The sequence below is a fragment of the Sceloporus occidentalis genome, unplaced genomic scaffold, assembly GCF_023333645.1.
Source record: "Sceloporus occidentalis isolate IW3139 unplaced genomic scaffold, rSceOcc1.0.p SCAF_6, whole genome shotgun sequence".
Classification (NCBI taxonomy): Eukaryota; Metazoa; Chordata; class Lepidosauria; order Squamata; family Phrynosomatidae; genus Sceloporus; species Sceloporus occidentalis.
In genome coordinates, this window is record NW_028316986.1 from 64,697,839 (window position 1) to 64,717,581 (window position 19,743).

A 19,743-nucleotide genomic window follows, 5' to 3' on the forward strand; every position below is an offset into this window, starting at 1 on the left:
CAAACCGCACGGCTCCCACGCGGAGCAAAAAAGAAGCTCCATTTCAGAGCTTCTTCTTGCGGCGCCTCTATGACGTCGTGAGGCGCCTGGCGCAGACTCGCGACGTCATAGGCGCCGCGACACGTCTGGACGCTATGCGTCCAGTACGTAAAGATGGCGGCGCCCATGTGGAAGGGGCGCCGCCATCTTGTACGTATTGTATACGTACTAGGGTTAGGGGGGTGCGGAAGCACCGCCCCTTCCTAACCCTAGTACGTATACAATAAGTACTATATGGCGGTATGTATCCCGCCAATAAATGGTTTTCATGCTACAGTCATCCTCCACTCTTCCTGTCAACTAACTGTATATTGCCTGCTTCCTTCCTAGTTGTTGCCAGTTTGAATGGTCACATCAAAACCCACCATGAGAAATCATGCTCTACCACATTATTTTACTTTTGCATCTTACTTTTGTACATTTAAATATACAAAATACACAATTCAGTTACAAGGTTGTGCTAACTTTTCATCACATCTCTAGGTACCAAAGTTATATACCACCATCTCCCAATACTTATGTACCCCAAGAAAGACATTACAGTCTTATGGCCCTCTGTATCTATGGATTTTTTTAATCCATGGTTTCAAACACCTACATCTTGAAAATATTGAAAACTAATATAAATTCCCAAAGCAAACCTTAATTTTGACATTTTATGTAAGAGACACCATTTCACTACACCATTATATTTAATGGGATTTGAGGATCCATGGATTTTGGTATCCACAGAGGGTCCTGGATCCAACACCCAGTGGATAACAAGGGCCCACTGTATTTGCATGACAAATTATCCCAAAGTTAAAGTTAAGCAGTTTTCACAATCTCTTCTAAATAAGTACTTGAGAAGAAAAGGTAACCAGATAATAACAATTCTCACTTCAGTAAGCAATATCCAATAATTGATGTCCTTAATGGGAATATTTAAAAAAATACAATTATAGCTAAAGTGTATTAATTGAATTAACTATGACATTCATGCTATAACAAATTCAGGAGCTACCTACTTCTTCTGAAGACAAAGTGCTAGGATCAGTATCTTCTACTGGCTCTTTAGCTTCCTGTTCTGCTAAAAATAAATAAAAAGGCATTTCAAATTACTCTTATTTTATGCTTGACTATAGTAAACATTGAGTGTAATATATCTACATATAGAAATTGATCGATAGACAGACAGACAGATGAGTCTCTCTCTCTCTCTTTCTCTACACACACACACACACACACACAGAGAGAGAGAGAGAGAGAGAGGAGAGAAGAGAAGAGAGAGAGAGAGAAGAGAGAGAGAGTAGCTAGATACAGTATATCTAGTCCACGGACTGGCAAAGTGCAGCTTGTGGGTGGCATGCCCCAGGCCCTTTTTGTGGCCCCCGGGAACCCCAGGTGGTAAAAAACATGCATTTTCCTCACTTTTTTGTTTGCCTCAAACTGACTTTTTGTGGGATGCAAAGGGAAATTTCACTGTGTTTGGAAGTCTGCCCTTGTCAGTGGTGAAATGATATTTATTTTTTGCCAAATTTTCCAAACTTTTTTGCCATCAAGCACCTTCTTGGGGGCATTTCTACCATCTTTTGGACTGACCATGAGCTATTTTAAGCTCGAGAGACCTTTTTTTGAAACAGGAAATGAATAGGAAATTATGTCTGCTCACTTCCAGTTGTTGAAAAGGGCCTTGTCTGGATAAAAAATGGATCAGGAAAGGCCAAAAACATGATGAAAATGCCCCCCTTTCCCCTAATGAGGATTTGTAATACACATTTTATTTTATTCTATTTTGTGAGAGTAGCTGGGGCAGGGGAGCAGCCCTCCAGTGTCTCATGCAGTGACTAATGTGGTGTCCCTACCCTCCCACAGTTGCCCACCCTTGATCTAGGCCAATGTTAATACGTAATACAAAGGTATATTACACATTCTGACCTTGATCTCTCATGCATGTGTGTGGAACATTTTAGTCCCTCAGAGTCAAACCTTGTATCAGAATTTGCACAGAGAACTAGACCTACAACATAGGCATTTTATAACACGTTGCAACTATAACAATGTTCTTAGATTTTAGTCACAACACATTACACATCACCTAACACTTTAAAATTTGTATTCTCTTTTTGTTCTGCTCCTTCTATTGTGTTCAACAAGGCAGATTTCACATCTTCATTTTTATTTGTAGATAAGAGATTTATTTAATTCAGTTTACATCCTGCATTTCTGCTGGCATAAGGCCAAAGTAGTTGACACCAAAGAGAAAAACAAAGTACAGGTAAAAACCTAATCATAAAAAGGTTAAAGCCGTTAAATAAACAGTCCCATTTAAACACACACACACACACACACACACACAGAAATTTAAAATAGTTTAAACACATTTACAATATAATAAACATAATAAAAGCACAGCCCACCCCATTAAAAGATCTTTCTTCCACAACCAATTAGCAGCTAAAAACCTGCCTAAAGAAAAAAGATCTTTGTGTGTGCATGTGCCTTCAAGTTGACTGTTGCCCATGAATTTCATAGGGTTTTCTTAGGCAAAGAATACCAAGATGGTTTTGCCAGTTTCTTTCTCTGAAATATAGCCTACTGCACTAGTATTCAATGGCAGTCTCCAGTCCAAGTACTCACCATAGCTGACCCTTCTTAGCTTCCAAGATCAGATGGGATCTGGTGCCTTTAGGGTATTTAGGTTCTGCATACCAGTAAAAAAAAAAAAAAAGAAAGAAAGAAAGGAAAGATCTACCTGACTATCCTATGGGAGGGAATTCCATATTCTGAGAGCAGCTGTTGCCTACTCTCTAGCATTTTAAAGATTAAAATGGGGAAATGTGCATCCAAACAACATCAGAGTATGGTAGAGATGGCAAAGGTTATTAACGAGGAAGAACACACAAGCTAGGTGAGTTTGCTTTTGCCCCTAAGCCTACGAGGAAAGGCAAAATTCCACCCCTTCTCTGAGTTAACTGCATGCAAACTAGTTTTGAACTTAAAACTCAGTTTGCAGCAACTGAAGTAAACTGAGGACAAAGCTGGGAATGGGAGGAAGAGAAAGAAACTAGGCCATTTTAAAAGCAGCTGGAAAAGTGAGGTGACAGAGGATTTACTGGGACTGTCTCTGCCAAACTGGGAAAGTGGATAGGTAATCCACTGAGAAAGCTGCCTCCCATGCCCTGTAATGGTGGTGGGACCAAGAGAAAATGTTTCCAAAGATCTCAAAACTAGGCTTATATAGGGAGATATGGTCTTTCAGCTAGTCTGGATTTAAATCACATAGAACTTTATTGGTAATAACCAGCCATTTGAATTATGTATAGAAACAGACCAGTAGTCAGAGAAGCGAATTTAACAAGTGTGTTATATGTTCCCTGTAACCAGCAGTCTAGCTGCAACAGTTTCTAAAAGCAGCCCCACCTACAGTGTATTACAGTAATTCAAATAGGATATAATCAAGGCATGTGCCACTGTAGCTAGATCTGATATTGCCAAGAACTGGTGCTGCTGAAACATTAGTTCTATGTATGCTAATACCATCACAAGATTTCAGACTAATCATTGAAAACTTCAATGCTAAATTTGGCAACAAAGAAGAATAAAAAACAGTAGGAAGATTTGGATTAGGAACAAGAAATAAAGCAGAACAGCGTCTGACAGAATTCTGTGAAGCCAATCTATTCATTGCAAATACCATATCTGTTTCATACAACCAGATAGGAGACTATACACCTGGATATCACCAGATGGTAAACACAAAAACCAGATAGATTACATAATTGGATGTAGAAGATGGAGCTCTATCCATGTACCCAAAACCAGACAAGGAGCTGATTGTGTCACAGACTATGAATTGCTCATAACAAAAATCAGAGTTAAGCTGAAGAAGAAAGCAAAAAACACTATTATACCAAAATATGACCTGAATAATATTTCAGATGAATTCAACGACAATGTAAAACACAGATTTGAACTATGGAGTATAATTGACTGGGAACCTGAAGAACTGGGGATAGAGCCAGATTGGGGCCATGGCAACCACACACCATGGCCCCGATCTGGCCTTTCTGGAGCACAAAAAGGGTGCCATAGCCACCAGTGCCCCAGCTTTTTGGCACAACGCATGTACACACTGTGCCAAGGGAGCACCGAGACACTTCCCACTGTGCAGTGGGGTGCATGGCATCATGCCGGCATGGGGGAAAGTTGGGGCATGCGACATGTGGTCCCACATCTCCCACTCGCCCCAATGCTGGCATTTAGGACAAATGCAAGAAAACATTAACAATGGCCAAAAAGAAAGATGAGAAACAATGGATGACAGATAATTTGTTTATTTATATACCACTATTCCAAAGATCATAGCGGTGAACAGCAAGTAAGCTAATTAGCAAGTAAGCTAATTTGCCCCCAACAGTCTGGGTACTCATTTTAGCGACCTCGGAAGGAAGCACTTCAGGCAATAAAAGAAAGAAGAACAGCAAAAGCAAAGGGAGACAGGTACAAAACTTGAAGTATGAACACAACTATGTAACATCTGACACACAGGGATAAAGAGAAATATTACAATGACCAATGCAGAGAAATAGAAGACAACAACAAAAAGGGAAGAATGAGAGACCTCTATCAAAATCTTTCAAAAATTAAAGCCAAGTTCAAACCAAGAGGAAGAATGTTGTATGAAGAAAAAAAGAACATAATACAGAAACAAGAAGAAATAAAAAGACTCTGGTGGCAATACACAGAAGAGTTATACAAAAGATATGAAGAAGTGAATGACATTTGGAATGAGGAGCCATTTGATGACGAACCCCAAATTCTAAGAAGTGAAGTTGAATCTGCAATAAAGGAAATGGGGAAAAATAAATCAGCGGGAACAGTTGATATTCCAACTGAACTGCTACAATGATCACAGTCAGATGCATCTTCAGTGCTTACTGAAATATGGCAACAAATATGGAAAACAAAGAGGTGGCCAACAGACTGGAAACGCTTGATATACATACCAATCCACAAAAAAGGAGATACAAAAAACTACAGCAACTATAGGACAATAGCACTAATCTCACATGCAAGCAAAATAACACTCAGAATTTTGCAGCATGGATTCCAACCATACATGGAGAGATTCCAGAGGTTCAAGCAGGATTCAGAAAAGGAAGCGGAACTAGGGACCACATTGCAAACATATAATGGCTAATGGAGTGCACCAAAGAATTCCAGAAAAGAATCAGCATGTGTTTCATAGACTACAGCAAAGCATTTGACTGTATAGATCACAAAAACCTATGGAATGCACTCAAAGACATGGGTGTGCCACTACATCTGACAGTCCTGATGAGGAATCTGTACCAAGGACAAGAGGCCACCATCAGAACAGAATTTGGGAAAACAGAGTGGTTCCCACTAGGCAAAGAGGTCAGACAAGGCTGCATCCTATCACCCTACGTGTTTAATTTATATGTTGAAAACATCATAAGAAAAGCAGAGTTAGAAACAGAAAAAGAAGGAGTGAAGATAGGAGGAAGCAACATTAACAACCTAAGACAGCGCTATATAAATAAAGTATAATAATAATAATAATAATATGTGGACGACAATATAATACAGTTGCCTCTCCGTTTGCATGGGCTTCAGATCCGTGACCTTTGCTTACTTGTGAGGAGAATATGGAGGGGGTTAAAATGGGGCATGTGCTGCAGCTGCTCGCGGGCATGTGCCCCCATTCAAGCCTATAGGGCTTGAATATCTGCAAATTTCAGTTTTCATGGGGTGTCTGGAACGGATTCCTCATGAAAACAGAGGGCTGTCTGTATTAGCAGAAGACATTCAGGAATTGGAACAGCTAATCATGAAGTCAAAGATGAACATGTAAAGGCAAGTCTGATACTGAACATGAAGAAAACAAAAATAATGACCACAGAAAAAACACACAAATTCAATCTAGAGAATGAGAAAATTGAAATAGTTAAAGAATTCCCCTATCTAGGCTCAAACATTGACCAGAATGGAGAGTGCAGAAATAAGAAGACTAGGAATGGGAAGGGCAGCTATGCCATTCAGTACTTGTACATTTCTCCAACTACCCTCTTGCTTGAGATGCACTGGCCAGACTAGGAGCTACTGCTGTTTAACTAATGTTAGTGCAACACTGGAGTAATCTAAATACTTATATCTGCTTTTGAAAAATACAAAAGCCCTACACCTTTTTATGGAAGCCGTCTATTCTTGAATGAAAATTCTTGCACATCTGTCAACACTGCAGCACATAGGATCGCCTAAATATACACAGGAATGCTCACTTGTTTGAAAACATTCTCTAATAGCTGAATGGCTGGTAAGGAAGCATGTTTCTCTCTCTCTTCCTGTTTTACTGTTGTTGTAGCTCCATCCAGTATTGAGCTGCTGTACAAATTATCCAAGCAACACTATCATATCCTTTATAGTAATAACACAGCAGAGTGTGAGAGACAATCCTTCTGATGATGCATTATGCCCAGGGAGAGCCTAGTTTGAAATCCCATTCATCCCTCCAAAACCCCTTATTAACAGTGCATGTTTTGTTGTTATTGTTATGTTCCTTCAAATCAACTCTTACTTATAGCTATCCTATCACTGGGTTTTATTGGCAAGATTTATTTAGAGGACCATTGCCATTGGCTTCCTTTAGGTCAGGGGTTCCCAACCTTTTCTATACACCACACCCCTAGGAAATATTTGATTAATGTCCACATGCCTTACAAAAGTAGTATCACATTTGAAGAGGAAGCAGTCTAATTTCTAATTTTGGAATCACAAATTCAATCACATATAATATTGTGGCTGAACAAACTCAACTGTAAAAAAAAAAAAATAATTAGATTCCAATTTATGTATTCAGAAAAAAATGATGGATGATCTGTGACACTAGCCACTCTTTGTCACACCCCCTGAAATCGATCTCCCATCTCCAGGGAGTGTAGGCACCCCAGGTTGGGAACCTGCACTAGGCTGAGAAAATGTGACTTGCCCAAGATACGTTTCCATAGCTAAGTGGACATTCAAATCTTGGTCTCCCAAGTCCAGCACTCAAACCACTGTACCACCCTGGCTCAAGACATGTGCATGCTAACTCAGAAGTAAATCTCACCTTGTTCCAAGAGGCTTCTTTCCAGGTAAATGCCTATAAATTTAAAGACAGAAGGACCTTACTTTTATTCAGAATTATTGAGATGATAAAGAAAGGATCTCTGGGGCATCACTTTGAACCTTTTAGAGCAGTGGTTCTCGACTTTCCTAATGCCACAACCCTTTAATATAGTTGTGGTGACTCACTGAGCAGTGTCTCAGTTCCTAAGACCGTTGCAAATTTGTGTTTTCTGATGGTCTTAAGCGACCCCTGTGAAAAGGTCATTCAACCCACAAAGGGTTCGCAACCCACAGGTAGAGAACCACTGCCTTAGAGGAACATCAGGATGATAGAATCACAGAGCTGGAAGAGACCTCAAGGGCCATCCAGTCCAACCGCCTGCCATGCAGGAACACACAATCAAAGCACCCCCGACAGATGGCCATACAGCCTCTCTTTAAAAACCTCCAACGAAGGAGACTCCACCACATTCCAGGGAAGTATTTTCCACTCTCGAACAGCTCTTACTGTCAAGAAGGTCTTCCTAATGTTGAGTAAAATTTCCTGTAGTTTGCATCCATTGCTTCATGTCCTAATCTTTGGAGCAGCAGAAATCAAGTTTCCTCCATCCTCAATATGACATCCTTTCAAATATTTAAACAGGGCTATCATATCACCTCTTAATTTTCTCTTCTCCAGGCTAAATATACCCAGCTCCCTAAGTCTCTACTCATAAGGCATGGTTTCCAGACCCTTCACCATGTTGTTCGCCCTCCTATGACACACTTGTCAACATCCTTTTTCATACAATCATAGAATCATAGAGTTGGAAGAGACCACAAGGGCCATCCAGTCCAAGCCCCTGCCATGCAGGAAATCTAAATCAAAGCATCCCCAACAGATGGCCATCCTGTCTCTGTTTGAAGACCTCCAAGGAAGGAGACTCCACCACACTCCGAGGGAGTTTGTTCTACTATCCAACAGCCCTTACTGTCAGGAAGTTCCTCCTAATGTTGAAGTGGAATCTCTTTTCCTGCAGTTTGTATCCATTGTTCCGTGTTCTAGTCTCTGGAGCAGCAGAAAACAAACTTGCTCCCTCCTCAATATGACATCCCTTCAAATATCTATCATATCACCTCTTAACCTTCTCTTCTCCAGGCTAAACATTCCCAGCTCCCTAAGGCATTCCTCATAGGGCATGGTTTCCAGAACCTTCACCATTTTAGTTGCCCTCCTTTGGACATGCTCCAGTTTCTTTTGAATTGTGATGCCCAGAAACTGATGCAAGATTCCAGGTGAGGCCTGGCCAAAGCAGAATAGAGTGGTACTATTACTTCCCTTCATCTAGACACTATACTTCTATTGATGCAACCTAGGTGCAGTAGAGACCTTCCAAAAAGGGAAGCCTGACAATGCCTTTTTCCCCCCACAGGGAAGCCGCAACCGCCAAACTGCATGAAAAGCGGGTTCTTTTTGTGACGCCATTGTGACGCCCGAGTGCGCCAATGGTGCACTTGTGACATCACAAGCACGGCACGACATGCGGATGCTATGCGTCCGTCATGTAACAGTGGTGACGCCTGTATACACGGGGCGCCGCCATTGTTACGGTGCTGTGCCGTACTAGGGTTAGGGACTGTGTGGTTGCCGCACAGTCCCTTAACCCTAGTATGCCACCAGCATGGTGCATTTGGCGCATCTGTACCGCACCCTAGAATCGCATTGGCTTTTTTAGCTGCAGAGCCATACTGCAGACCCATGTTCAACTTGTAGTCTACTAGGACTCCTAGATTCCTTTCACATGTACTGTCGGCAAGCCAGATGTCCTCCATCCTATATCTATGCATTTCATTTTTTTCCCCTAAGTGCAATATTTTACATTTCTCCTTGTTGAAATTCATTTTGTTAGTTGTTGCCCAGCATTCTAATCTATTAAGATCATTTTGAATTTTGATCTTGTCCTTTGGGGTATTAGCTACTCCTCCAAGTTCTATTTTCGTGTCATCTGCAAATTTTATAGGCATGTCCTCTATTCCTTCATCCAAGTCATAGATAAAGATGTTGAATAGCACTGGGCCCAGGACAGAACCCTGTGGCACAACACTGGTAATTTCTCTCCAGGATGAAGAGGAGCCATTAGTGAACACCCTTTGGGTTGGGCTTTTCAACCTATTACAAATCCACCTAACAGTAGCATTGTCTAGTCCACATTTTACTAGCTTGTTTGCAAGAATATCATGGAGGGACCTTGTTGAAGGCCTTATTGAAATCAAGATATGCTATCAGCATTCCCTTCATCTTCCAAACATGTGACTCTATCAAAAAAAATGAGATAAGGTTAGTTTAGCATGCTTTGTTTTTGAAAAACCCATGTTGACTTTTTGTTATTATGGCATTCCCTTCTAAATGCTTACAGACTCTCTCTTTAATGATCTGCTATTGAATCTTTGCTGGTATTGTTGTCAGGCTAACTAGGTGGTAATTGTTAGGGTCCTCCTTTTTTCCCTTTTTGAAAATGGGTACAACATTTGCCCCCCCCCCCTCCAGTCCATTGGGACTTATGTTCTCCAAGAATTCTCAAAGATTATTGCCAATGGCTCTGAGATTACATTTGCCAGTTCTTTTAATACCCTTGAATGTAGTTCATCTGGCCCCAGAGACTTGAATTAATTTAGATTAACCAGGTATTCCTGTACTACCTCTTTACTTATTCTTTGCTGCATTTCCTCTATTGTGCCCTCTGCTCCATTTTCCTCAGGTTGAGCACCCTTTTCCTTTTCTGAGAAGACTGAGGCAAAGAAGGTGTTGAGTAGTTCTGCCTTTTCTCTCTCCTCTGTTAGCAATTCTCCATGTTCTCCATGCAGTGGCCCTACCATTTCCTTCTCCTTCCTTTTGCTACGGACATACCCCTCTCTAGCAAGCCTGAGCTCATTCTGCACTTTAGTTTTTCTGCCTTTATCCTTTCATGTGCTAGGTATTTGTTTGAATCTCCTCTTTGGTGTTGTCCCCCTTTTCCATTTCTTATACATGTCCCTTTTAAAACTTAGCTTAGTTGAAAGTTCTTTAGTTATCCATCCTGGTTTCTTGAGACACTTCCCATTTTTCCTCTGCACTGGGACTTTTTGAAATTGTGCCTTCAGTATCTCCCTTCTGAAAAACTCTCATCCATCCTGAATTCTTCTCTTTTATTATTCCTGATTATGGGATCACACTTAGGCCACATTCCCACTGTGATTTAAAATGAATTGCTGATTGGGTTATATGACTGTCATTCCCATTTGAAACCGGTTCCAGTCTGACTGTGATTGGTTTCAATCATGATGAAGCGAGGCAAATGCAAAAAAACTTCATATGAGGACTGTATCACTTCTGCTGCTCACTGTCTGAAGGGCCACCAAGATTGTTAATTGTTATTGAAGAGCCCATCATGGCTTTGCCAAATGAATATCCAGTTCTATGTAGTGTCTTATATTTCCCACATAAACTATATAGAGCTCCAGAAGGTGTATATTTCTGCTCTGCATTGTGATGTTGTGTAACTGTTTTATTAGTAACGACTCTTATTACAGTTGTTAAGGATAGCTATTTTTAAGATGAAGCAACTGAAAGCTTCTTTTATGGAGAATAAACCCATTCTTATCTTATTAAACTAACATTCTGAAAATGAACTTGAAACCAAAGTAGATAGATAAGAATCACTGAAAAAATGCTGAAAGTAATAATAATAATAATAATAATAAATTTTATTTCTACCCCGCCCTTCCAAAAAAAATGATCAGGGCGGCTTACAAAGTTATAAAACATTACAATACAAGTTAAAAATTCAATCAGCAGTTAAAAACCATTAATTACAAAGACAGGAACAGGAAATAATAAAATAAGAAATACATATATCAGGGGCAGAAGAAAAATGCAAAAACATTCATCGGTCCAGGGTCAGAAAGGAAAAAAGGGCAGGAAAAAACAGACAAGCAAATTAAGGTGGGAAGGCCAGCCGGAATAAATATGTTTTCAGCTGTTTTTTGAAAACATCTAATGAGGTGGCGGAGCGAAGCTCTGCAGGGAGCTTATTCCATAGTACAGGAGCAGCAATAGTAAAAGCTCTCTGCGAGGTCCGAATAAGGTTGGATCTAGGGACCTCCAACAATTTAGTCCCAGATGTTCTGAGTGTGCGGGGTGGATTGTGTGGGGAGAGGCGGTCCTCCAAGTACCCTGGGCCCAAGCCATTTAGGGCTTTATAGGTCAAAACCAACACCTTGTATTGAGCCCGGAAGCGAATAGGCAGCCAGTGAAGATCTTTTAAGATAGGTGTTATGTGGTCCGACCTGGAGCTGCCAGCGACCAATCTGGCTGCCATATTCTGCACTAATTGCAGCTTCCGAGTTTGGTACAAGGGTTGCCCCATGTAGAGCGCATTGCAGAAATCCAATCGAGAGGTTACCAAAGCATGTACAACAGATTCTAGGTCCTTTTGGTCCAGGTAGGGACGCAGCTGGCGTATCAGCCAAAGCTGATAACAAGCACTCCTGACCGTCGCATCCACCTGAGAAGTCAGCTGGAGCGACGAGTCAAGGAGTACACCCAAGCTGCGCACCGAGTCCTTCAGGGGGAGCGTGACCCCGTTCAGGACCGGGTGACAGATCTCACTACCCGAGACCGGGGAACCTATCACCAGTACTTCCGTTTTCCCTGGATTCACACTGAGTTTGTTCTCCCTCATCCAGTCCATTACTGACGTCAAGCAGGCATCTAGAGGAGAGATGCCAGCCTTAGTTACTGCATCAGTCGGAGACATAGAGAAAATTATCTGGGTGTCATCAGCGTACTGATAACACCGCGCCCCATGTCTCCGGATGATCTCTCCCAGCGGCTTCATGTAAATGTTAAAAAGCATAGGGGACAAAATCGCTCCCTGAGGGACACCAGATGTCAGGGCCCTCCTATCGGAGCGACAGTCCCCCAGCTCCACCATCTGGGATCTGCCCGAGAGGTAGGAACGGAACCACTGCAGAGCAGTGCCCCCAATTCCCAACTCCCTCAGGCGTCCCAGAAGGATACCATGGTCAATGGTATCGAAGGCCGCTGAGATGTCCAAGAGCACTAACAGGGACACGCTCCCCCTGTCCATGCCCAGACGGAGATCATCAACTAAGGCGACCATGGCAGTCTCAACTCCATAGCCCGCCCGAAAGCCAGTTTGAAATGGATCCAGAAAATCGGTGTCATCCAAGATCGACTGAAGCTGGAAGGCGACTGCTCTCTCGATCACCTTCCCTAAGAAAGGTAGCAGCGAGATGGGCCGATAATTATTATGGATCAGGGGGTCTAAGGAGGGCTTCTTTAGCAGGGGTTTAACCACTGCTAATTTTAATTTAGATGGAAACTGGCCCTCACTTAGAGATGTATTGATTATGTGATGCAACATTAGTCGCACCACATCTCCCCCCTGAGCTGCCAACCATGAGGGGCAGGGATCAAGAGAGCAAGTCGTCCTCCTAACACTTCGGAGGATCTTGTCCACTTCATCGGTACTAACAAACTCAAAGTGATCCAGTATAACAGGGACCACGGACGCTTCGGACACCTCTCCTATAGGATCTGCACAAAGACTGGCGTCGAGATCAGCCCTTATCCGAGAGATTTTATCCGCAAAGAAGTTGTTAAAATCGTCGCAGCAGGCTTTAGATGGCTCCAAGATAGGGCTCAAGGTGGGAGGGAGCCGAGTTAGCTCCCTCACAACCCTGAACAGCTCTGCCGGACGCGACTCTGCGGACGCAATACGTGCAGCATAGAAAGAATTCTTCGCTGCACGTATTGCCACTCCATAGGCTCTTAAATGAGAGCGAAGGAGTGTCCTGTCAGACAAGCGCTGATGTCTTCGCCATTTGTGCTCTAGTCGTTGCGCGGCCCGCTTCCTTGCCCTGAGATCTTCAGTGTACCAGGGTTGTTTATTGGAAGCAGGCCGGAAAGGACGCTTGGGAGCGATGCTGTGTATAGCCCTGGAGAGATTAGTATCCCAGGTGTCGATTAGGGCATCAACAGAATCGCCGTCAGAGCCAGTCGTATATCCCTCTAGGGCTTCTTGGAACCTTATGGGTTCCATCAGCCTTCGAGGGTGGACCATCCTAATAGGTCCGCCACCCCCGGGGGGGTTAATGGTAGAAGCCTTGATTCTAGCCTCAACCAGGAAATGATCCGTCCATGACAAGGGAGAGACACTAGAGATCTCAACCCACGGAGCCTCCATATCCGTACTGAAGATCACATCAAGAGTATTACCAGCACAATGTGTAGGCCCCGAAACTAATTGAGACAGGCCCATGGCAGTCATGGTAGTCATGAACTCCCGAGCTGCACCTGTTGGAATATCGCTGGCCTCGAAAGGGATGTTGAGGTCCCCCAGGACAAGAAGCCTAGGGGACTCCAACACCAGCTCCGAGACCAGCAGTGTCAGCTCGGCCAGGGAGTCTGTTAGCGCACGGGGTGGCCGGTAGACCAACAGAATCCCTAAACTGTCTCTAGCCTTCAGGGACAGGTAAATACATTCAATGTGATCTGTTTTCCGGACTGGGATCCTGGTTAAGGAAAGGGTGTTTTTATGTACCAAGGCAATACCGCCCCCCCGCCCACCTAACCTGATCTGGTCCTTAACTGAGTACCCGGCTGGAAGGGCCTGGGCCCACACTGCCTCACTCTCAGGCCCAAGTACTAGATACTTTGCCAATTTCCAGTTCGCTTCTTATTCCTCATTGCTTTATGAAGCTTAAAATGGTTCCAGCTCAAGATGTTATAAAAAACAAGGAAAGAATCATCTTTGCAGTACTACTTTTAGATAAGATTCTCAAACAAATGAGGAGGAGATGGTAATCCTTAAGACAACTACTTGTACAAAAGGTTTAATGGTTTCCTTTTTAGTTTGTGTGTTTGATTTTTGTTTTTTGGAAATTTGAGCTTAGTCTGCATTCCTGCAGACTGGGATTTATCAATAGATCTTGTAGCGATCTGTAGTAGCTTGTTAAGAGCTTCTCACTCCAGTTTCAGCAACCTATAATATCAACAATTAAAAGTGAATTTTTCTCTCTGAAATTATAGTGCTGAAAATAACATTAAGGAGAAAACTAAAGTGGATTTTTTGTGCATAGGGACTCGATTCTCTCTTGACCTGTTTGCCTTCAAGCCACTTCTGACTTATGGCAACCCTAAGGTGACCCTATCACAGGGTTTTCTTGGCATGTTTCTTCAGAGAAGGTTGCCATTGCCATGCTCTGAGGCTGAGAGAGTGTGACTTTCTCAAGGTCACCAAGTGAGTTTTCATGACTCAGCAGGGATTTGAATCCTGGTCTTCAGAGTCATAGCCCAACACTCAAACTACTACACCATACTGGCTGTAAAAAAGAATGGCCCCCAGTTTGTTAGCTTATTCACAGTCTTCCAATTCTTTGGTATGATTTGCCTGAGGTCACCCAGATGGCTAAGTGGGGATTTGAACTCTGCTCTTCAAAGGCATAGTCCAACACTCAAACCACTGCACCACATTGGCTGCTGGTGCCTCACAAAACTACAGATCCCAGGACAGCGTGGGATGGAGGCACGGCAGTTAAAGTGGTGTCAAACTGCATTATTTCTTCAGTGTGGTAGTTATTACTTGCAAGTTGGGTATGGAGCGAAGCCCCTGAACTTTCTCTCCTGTAGGTGAAGGGCCTCTCAGGCGGGGTGAGGAGGACAAGGCACCACAAATGTAGGACATTCAAGAGAAATGTACGGCAGTACCCAATAAAAGCTAAAAACACTCAAAACACTCATATAAATATAAATCCATGTCACTTGGGCATGCTCCACAATGGAAAACATTTTGGAATTCCTCCTGGACAGAAGGCAGAAATGGAGAACAGGTCTAGGAAAAGGAGGGCATACTCTCTAAAGCCCCAAAAGAGAGAGAGAGAGAGAAGAAAAAGAAAAAAGAAAGATGTTCCTGGACATTGTCTGCCTCAGACGTCTGCAACTGTATTCTTGCTCTCCTTTGGTTTCGAAGAGCTTGTTGAAGCCACTTATTACTCTTGGGCCAGGCAGAAATCTGTTCTTGCAGGAGAAGGCAACTTTTCTGCCGCAATTTTGCTCGACTTCAGAGGGATGCTGCAGGGCTTAATTTCTTTGGTGTCTGAGGGAATGATTCATCCAGTCCTTTGAGGGCAAGGTGCTCCAGAAAGGCCTCCTCTCCCACTCCCTCAGATGTAGGCCTATGGATTCAGATGGAGGAGCCGGCCTTTTTCCAGGACTTGTCCTACATTTGCCTTTGGTCCAGGAGGAATTCCCACATGCCCTCCATTTTGAGCATGACGAAGAAGCATGGCTTGACATTTCTAGGAGTGTTCTTAGCTGTTCTTTGGCCAGGTCCTCCCATTGTTTTCCTGAAGGTCCTCCATTTTTGCAGTGCCCACCTTCTGTCCAGGAGAAATTAGGGCATGCTTAAGAAGCATGAATTTACACTCCTATGAGTGTTTTGAGCTTTTCTTTGGCCATGCCCTCCATTTGTGGGAAGGTCCTCAATTCTCCATAGCTGTCCTCCATTTCTAGGAGTGTTTCAAGGCTTAATGTGGCCAGGCCCTCCTTTTTCCCTCCCAGGGCGTCCTCCCTTTGTGCAGTGCCTTGTCCCCCTTGGCAGCGAGGAGGAGGAGGAGGAGGAGGACCCCTGGCCACTCTAGGCCCAGGAGCAGGAGGAGGACCCCCGCCACAGAGTCCTCTAGCCCTCCCTCCCTCCCTCGTGGCCACTCAGGGGTCCGCCTCCCTCCCTTCCCGGCCCAGCCCAGTCCCGCCCAGCGGCCACAGGAGCAGATGGATGGGCAGCCTCTCCGGCCAGGCGCAGCCAATGCCCCCCCCCTTCTCTCCCCTGGCAGCCACAAAAGAGGCGGGCTTGGCTTGCTTTCTCCTTACCTTGAGGCAGAGGGTCTCCCTGGGGAGAAGCCATGGGGAGGGGAGGAGGCTGAGGGGTCCCTGGAAGGCTTGGAGGGGGCTGCAGTGGGGGCTGCCCTTTCCCCCTGCTGCCTCTGCCCCCCAAAGAGAGCAGTCGGGTGGGCCTCCGCCTTTTGCAAGCCAAGTTCCTCCTGGAGCTGGAGAGCCTCTCTCAGGGGAGCGGAAGGAGCTGCAGGTAAAGCCACACTTCACAGGGAAAGAAGCAGCAGCAGCCCAGGTTCTCTAGTCTCCCCACCCCTCCAGGGACAGACAGAGATTTCAGGCCTCCCCCTTCCTCTCCTGATTCATCTTTCCATTCTCTTCTTCAGCCAGCCCTCCATATGATCCACAGATTTTCTTTTTTTAACTTTAGAAAACTTATTGTTTATAAAAGATAAAACACAGTCACATTGCCCTTCTGCTTTAAAAGACAAACATACAAAACTGAGCTCTCCTTCAGAACTCCAAACCCCAAAACAAATCTCCTGTGACACTGTGGTGGGACACAAGCATCAGAGTTGTGGTTTAAAGATTATTACACGGAGGCTTGCTGTGCTGAAATGGCCGGCAAAATACCCGGGAAGCGCAAAGGTATGATGGCCAGTTGCACTTCTGAAGTGTCGCTGAAGCATCCCCTCACCTCCCCTTTCAGCAAAATGTACTCAGAGCAGCCATTTGTTCATAATGGAAATTCCCATTGTTGAAGAAATGGCTGCTCTGAGAACACTTTGTCAAAGGGAGAGGAGAGGGGACGCTTCAGTGACGCTTCGGAAGCCCGACCGGCTATCACACCTTCCGGTTTCTGGAACGTTTTGCCGGCCACTTTTCCTTGAACTGGTTACTGTTCCTTGCCTCAGAGGTTCTCCTGACATCATCTGTAAGGTTCTCCATTGACCATCCTTCCCAGAACCTTGTCCACCATTGATCCATGGACAGATAACCAAGGAGCTTATTGCACAACTTGTAAAACTGGCTTACCTCTAGAAATAAAAATTGAATGAAATTAAATAATAATAATATATTCTTATACATACTCCTAAACACCATTAACTTGTTTTAAGACATCAGGTAGACCTCTTAGGGGCCCTGTCCTAGAAATAAGGGCTCCGCAAGTCAAAAAGTTTGGGAACCTCTGAACTAGACTGCAGTCAGGAAATCAGAAGATTAAGAATGGAGAGGGCAGCTATGAAAGAATTAAAATGCAAAGATATACAACTGAGCACAAAAGTCAGAATCATATCTTTTCCTTTTTATGCCGTGACAAACATCATTATCTGTTTGAAAAGTCAGTATCTTGCTGTGTGTGTTGTTGCGTGCTTTAACATTGACTCTGACTCCAGACAACTCTCCCATAAGCAGTATTTATTCAAGGCTGAGAATGTGTGATTGGCCCAAGATTACTCAGTGGTTTTCCATGGATGACCAGTAGTCAAACTCATTCTTCCTGAATCCTAGTTCAGCACTCAAACCAGTACACCAGTAAATCTCAAGAAACTCACTTGGATTCACTTCTGAGTACACTTTGGGGTACATTCAGATGGAGGGTATTGACAAAGGATGTTTTTTGCTTCCATAACAAACTCCAAAGGTTAAAAAACATGACTACAAATCAATGATGTCATCTGGACACTATGCCCATATAAATCCATGAATGATGCCTGGGGACAATGGGGTCATTCCCACTGTGATATAAATCGCAGCAAGATTCGGGTTATATACCCTAGTTCCCATTTGAAATCAATCCTAATCCTTATGAGATCGATTTTAAAGGGGAAAATACGGGGGAAACGCAAAACCCCCGATGTTTCCTGGCACCACTTTCAAAGTGGTGTTTTTTGGGATGAATTGATTTATTATAAAATAAATTAATTCATCCAAGTGAAAGCCACAGGCGGATTCACTTCCGCCGCCAGTGACAGGTCAGGGGGCATCTGCAATGGCCCCGGCCATCTCCCTGTCACCGGCCTTCCCTCCTGCCTGCCTGCCTTCCTTCCTTCCTTCCTTCCTTCCTTCCTTCCTTCCTTCCTCCCTCCCTCCCTCCCTCCCTCCCTCCCTCCCTCCCTCCCTCCCTCCCTTCCTTCTTTCTTTTTCTCCTCCTTTTTCTTTTTGTTTGCTGGCTGGCTGGCCAGCCGGCCAGCCTACCTACCTACCTACCTCGCTGCTGGTAGCTTTGAGGGGGTGGTGGTGGTGGCAGCAGCGGCAGCTGTCAGGGTTTGGTGCTGGCCTCCTCCTCCACCTCCTCCATGCAGAATCCTTCTCCCCCCCTTTGCGGGGACCTGGAGGCAGGCCGGGAGCACAGAGGCATGGACGCTGGGGAAGCACGCATGTACGTACGTCCTTCATCCTCCGTCCTCCCAGCCTGCCTCTCTCCTTCCGCCCTGGCCTCCTTCTAAGGTAGGCCTACCAGGGCAGAGAAGGGAAAGGAGGCCAAGCAGCAGACAACGATCCAGCATGGAGGAGGAGGAGGAGGAGAGGGCCAGAACCGAGCCCTGATGGCCACCGCCACTGCTGCTGCCGGGCCCCTCAAAGCCACCAGCAGCCTGGTAGGCAGGCAGGCAGGCAGAGTGCAGAGAGTGAACAGGAAGATAGGGGGAAACAAGTGCTGACAGATAGGTGGGGGCCAAAGCATGAAGGGCTTTGAAAGTTAGTAATAACAGCTTATAACGGATTCTAAATAGGATTTGGAGCCAGTGAAGGGACAACAATAATGGAGGGACATGATCATAATGGTGGGCGGAAAAAATTATCCTAGCAGCAGAGTGTTGTACTGAAATCAAGGGGGCAAGATGGTAAAGAGGAAGCCCAGTTAGCAAAGCATTACAGTAATCGAGGCGAGAAATTACCAGTGCATGAACCAGAGTCTTAGCAGTAAAAACTGAAAGAAAAAGACTGATTCTCACTAGGTTGTAAAGAAAGAAATGACATGACTTTTAATTTCCTGTTTAAGTATCTCCCATTGAAATCAATTTGATTTAGTAGTGCTTATCTTTCAATCAGGCATGTGTTAAACAAACAAAAAATCTACAGTGAGCATTCTTTCTGCTGTATTTTTAAATAAGAGGACTTTCACTATTTGAACTGGAAGGATCATGGGTTTGTATCCTAGGAGATAGAAATGGCAGAAATCATGGGTGATTTCCCCTCTCCAGTAGCTTATTATATTACAGTCCACATAGTTTTTAACAGCTCCCACCCCACGATGCACTAAAAAGACTTTCCAAGGTCCAAGCAGCTTTGTTCATTTACTCAGTGGATTGTCATTTTTGCTTGGTTGACAGCCTAATCCTAGACATGTTTATGCAGAAGTTCAATGAGCCATGGCTCTAGGAAAGAATACAAAACTAGGTGAACTTGGTTGAAAATCAATGTGGCAATTACTTTGTTGTATAATTGTTAAGAGAGGCCTTCATAAATTGTATGTGCTATGTTCTCTGGGCTTGATGGATGACAAATCAAAGGAATAAATAAAATACAGATTCTTGTCATGAATGTAGATTTTTATATTTCTCTTGAACAGCAGCCAATAGAAATGTGACTTCAGCTATTTCTGTACATTCTGTCCCTTCCAAAGCATCAAGATGTTCATTGATCCTTGTCATTTCCCCTTCATGGTTGAAATACAGATCTATAAATTACAAACTTTCCTGATCAAATCATTCATTACC

At 43.9% G+C, this 19,743-nt stretch overlaps 1 protein-coding gene across 1 annotated transcript in view; it reads right to left on the minus strand.

Moving 5' to 3' along the window:
• The window catches only part of EDARADD (EDAR associated via death domain), a 33,480-nt gene extending 17,165 nt beyond the window's left edge, over nt 1–16,315 (minus strand). Inside the window, exons 1-3 of the mRNA XM_089528409.1 lie at nt 16,061–16,315; nt 7,151–7,183; nt 1,047–1,105 (exon numbers count right to left, since the gene is read on the minus strand). Coding sequence (XP_089384535.1) covers nt 1,047–1,105; nt 7,151–7,183; nt 16,061–16,094 — 126 coding nt within the window. The 5' untranslated portion in view covers nt 16,095–16,315. The remainder of the gene's footprint in view (nt 1–1,046; nt 1,106–7,150; nt 7,184–16,060) is intronic.
• Nucleotides 16,316–19,743: the final 3,428 nt, after the last annotated feature.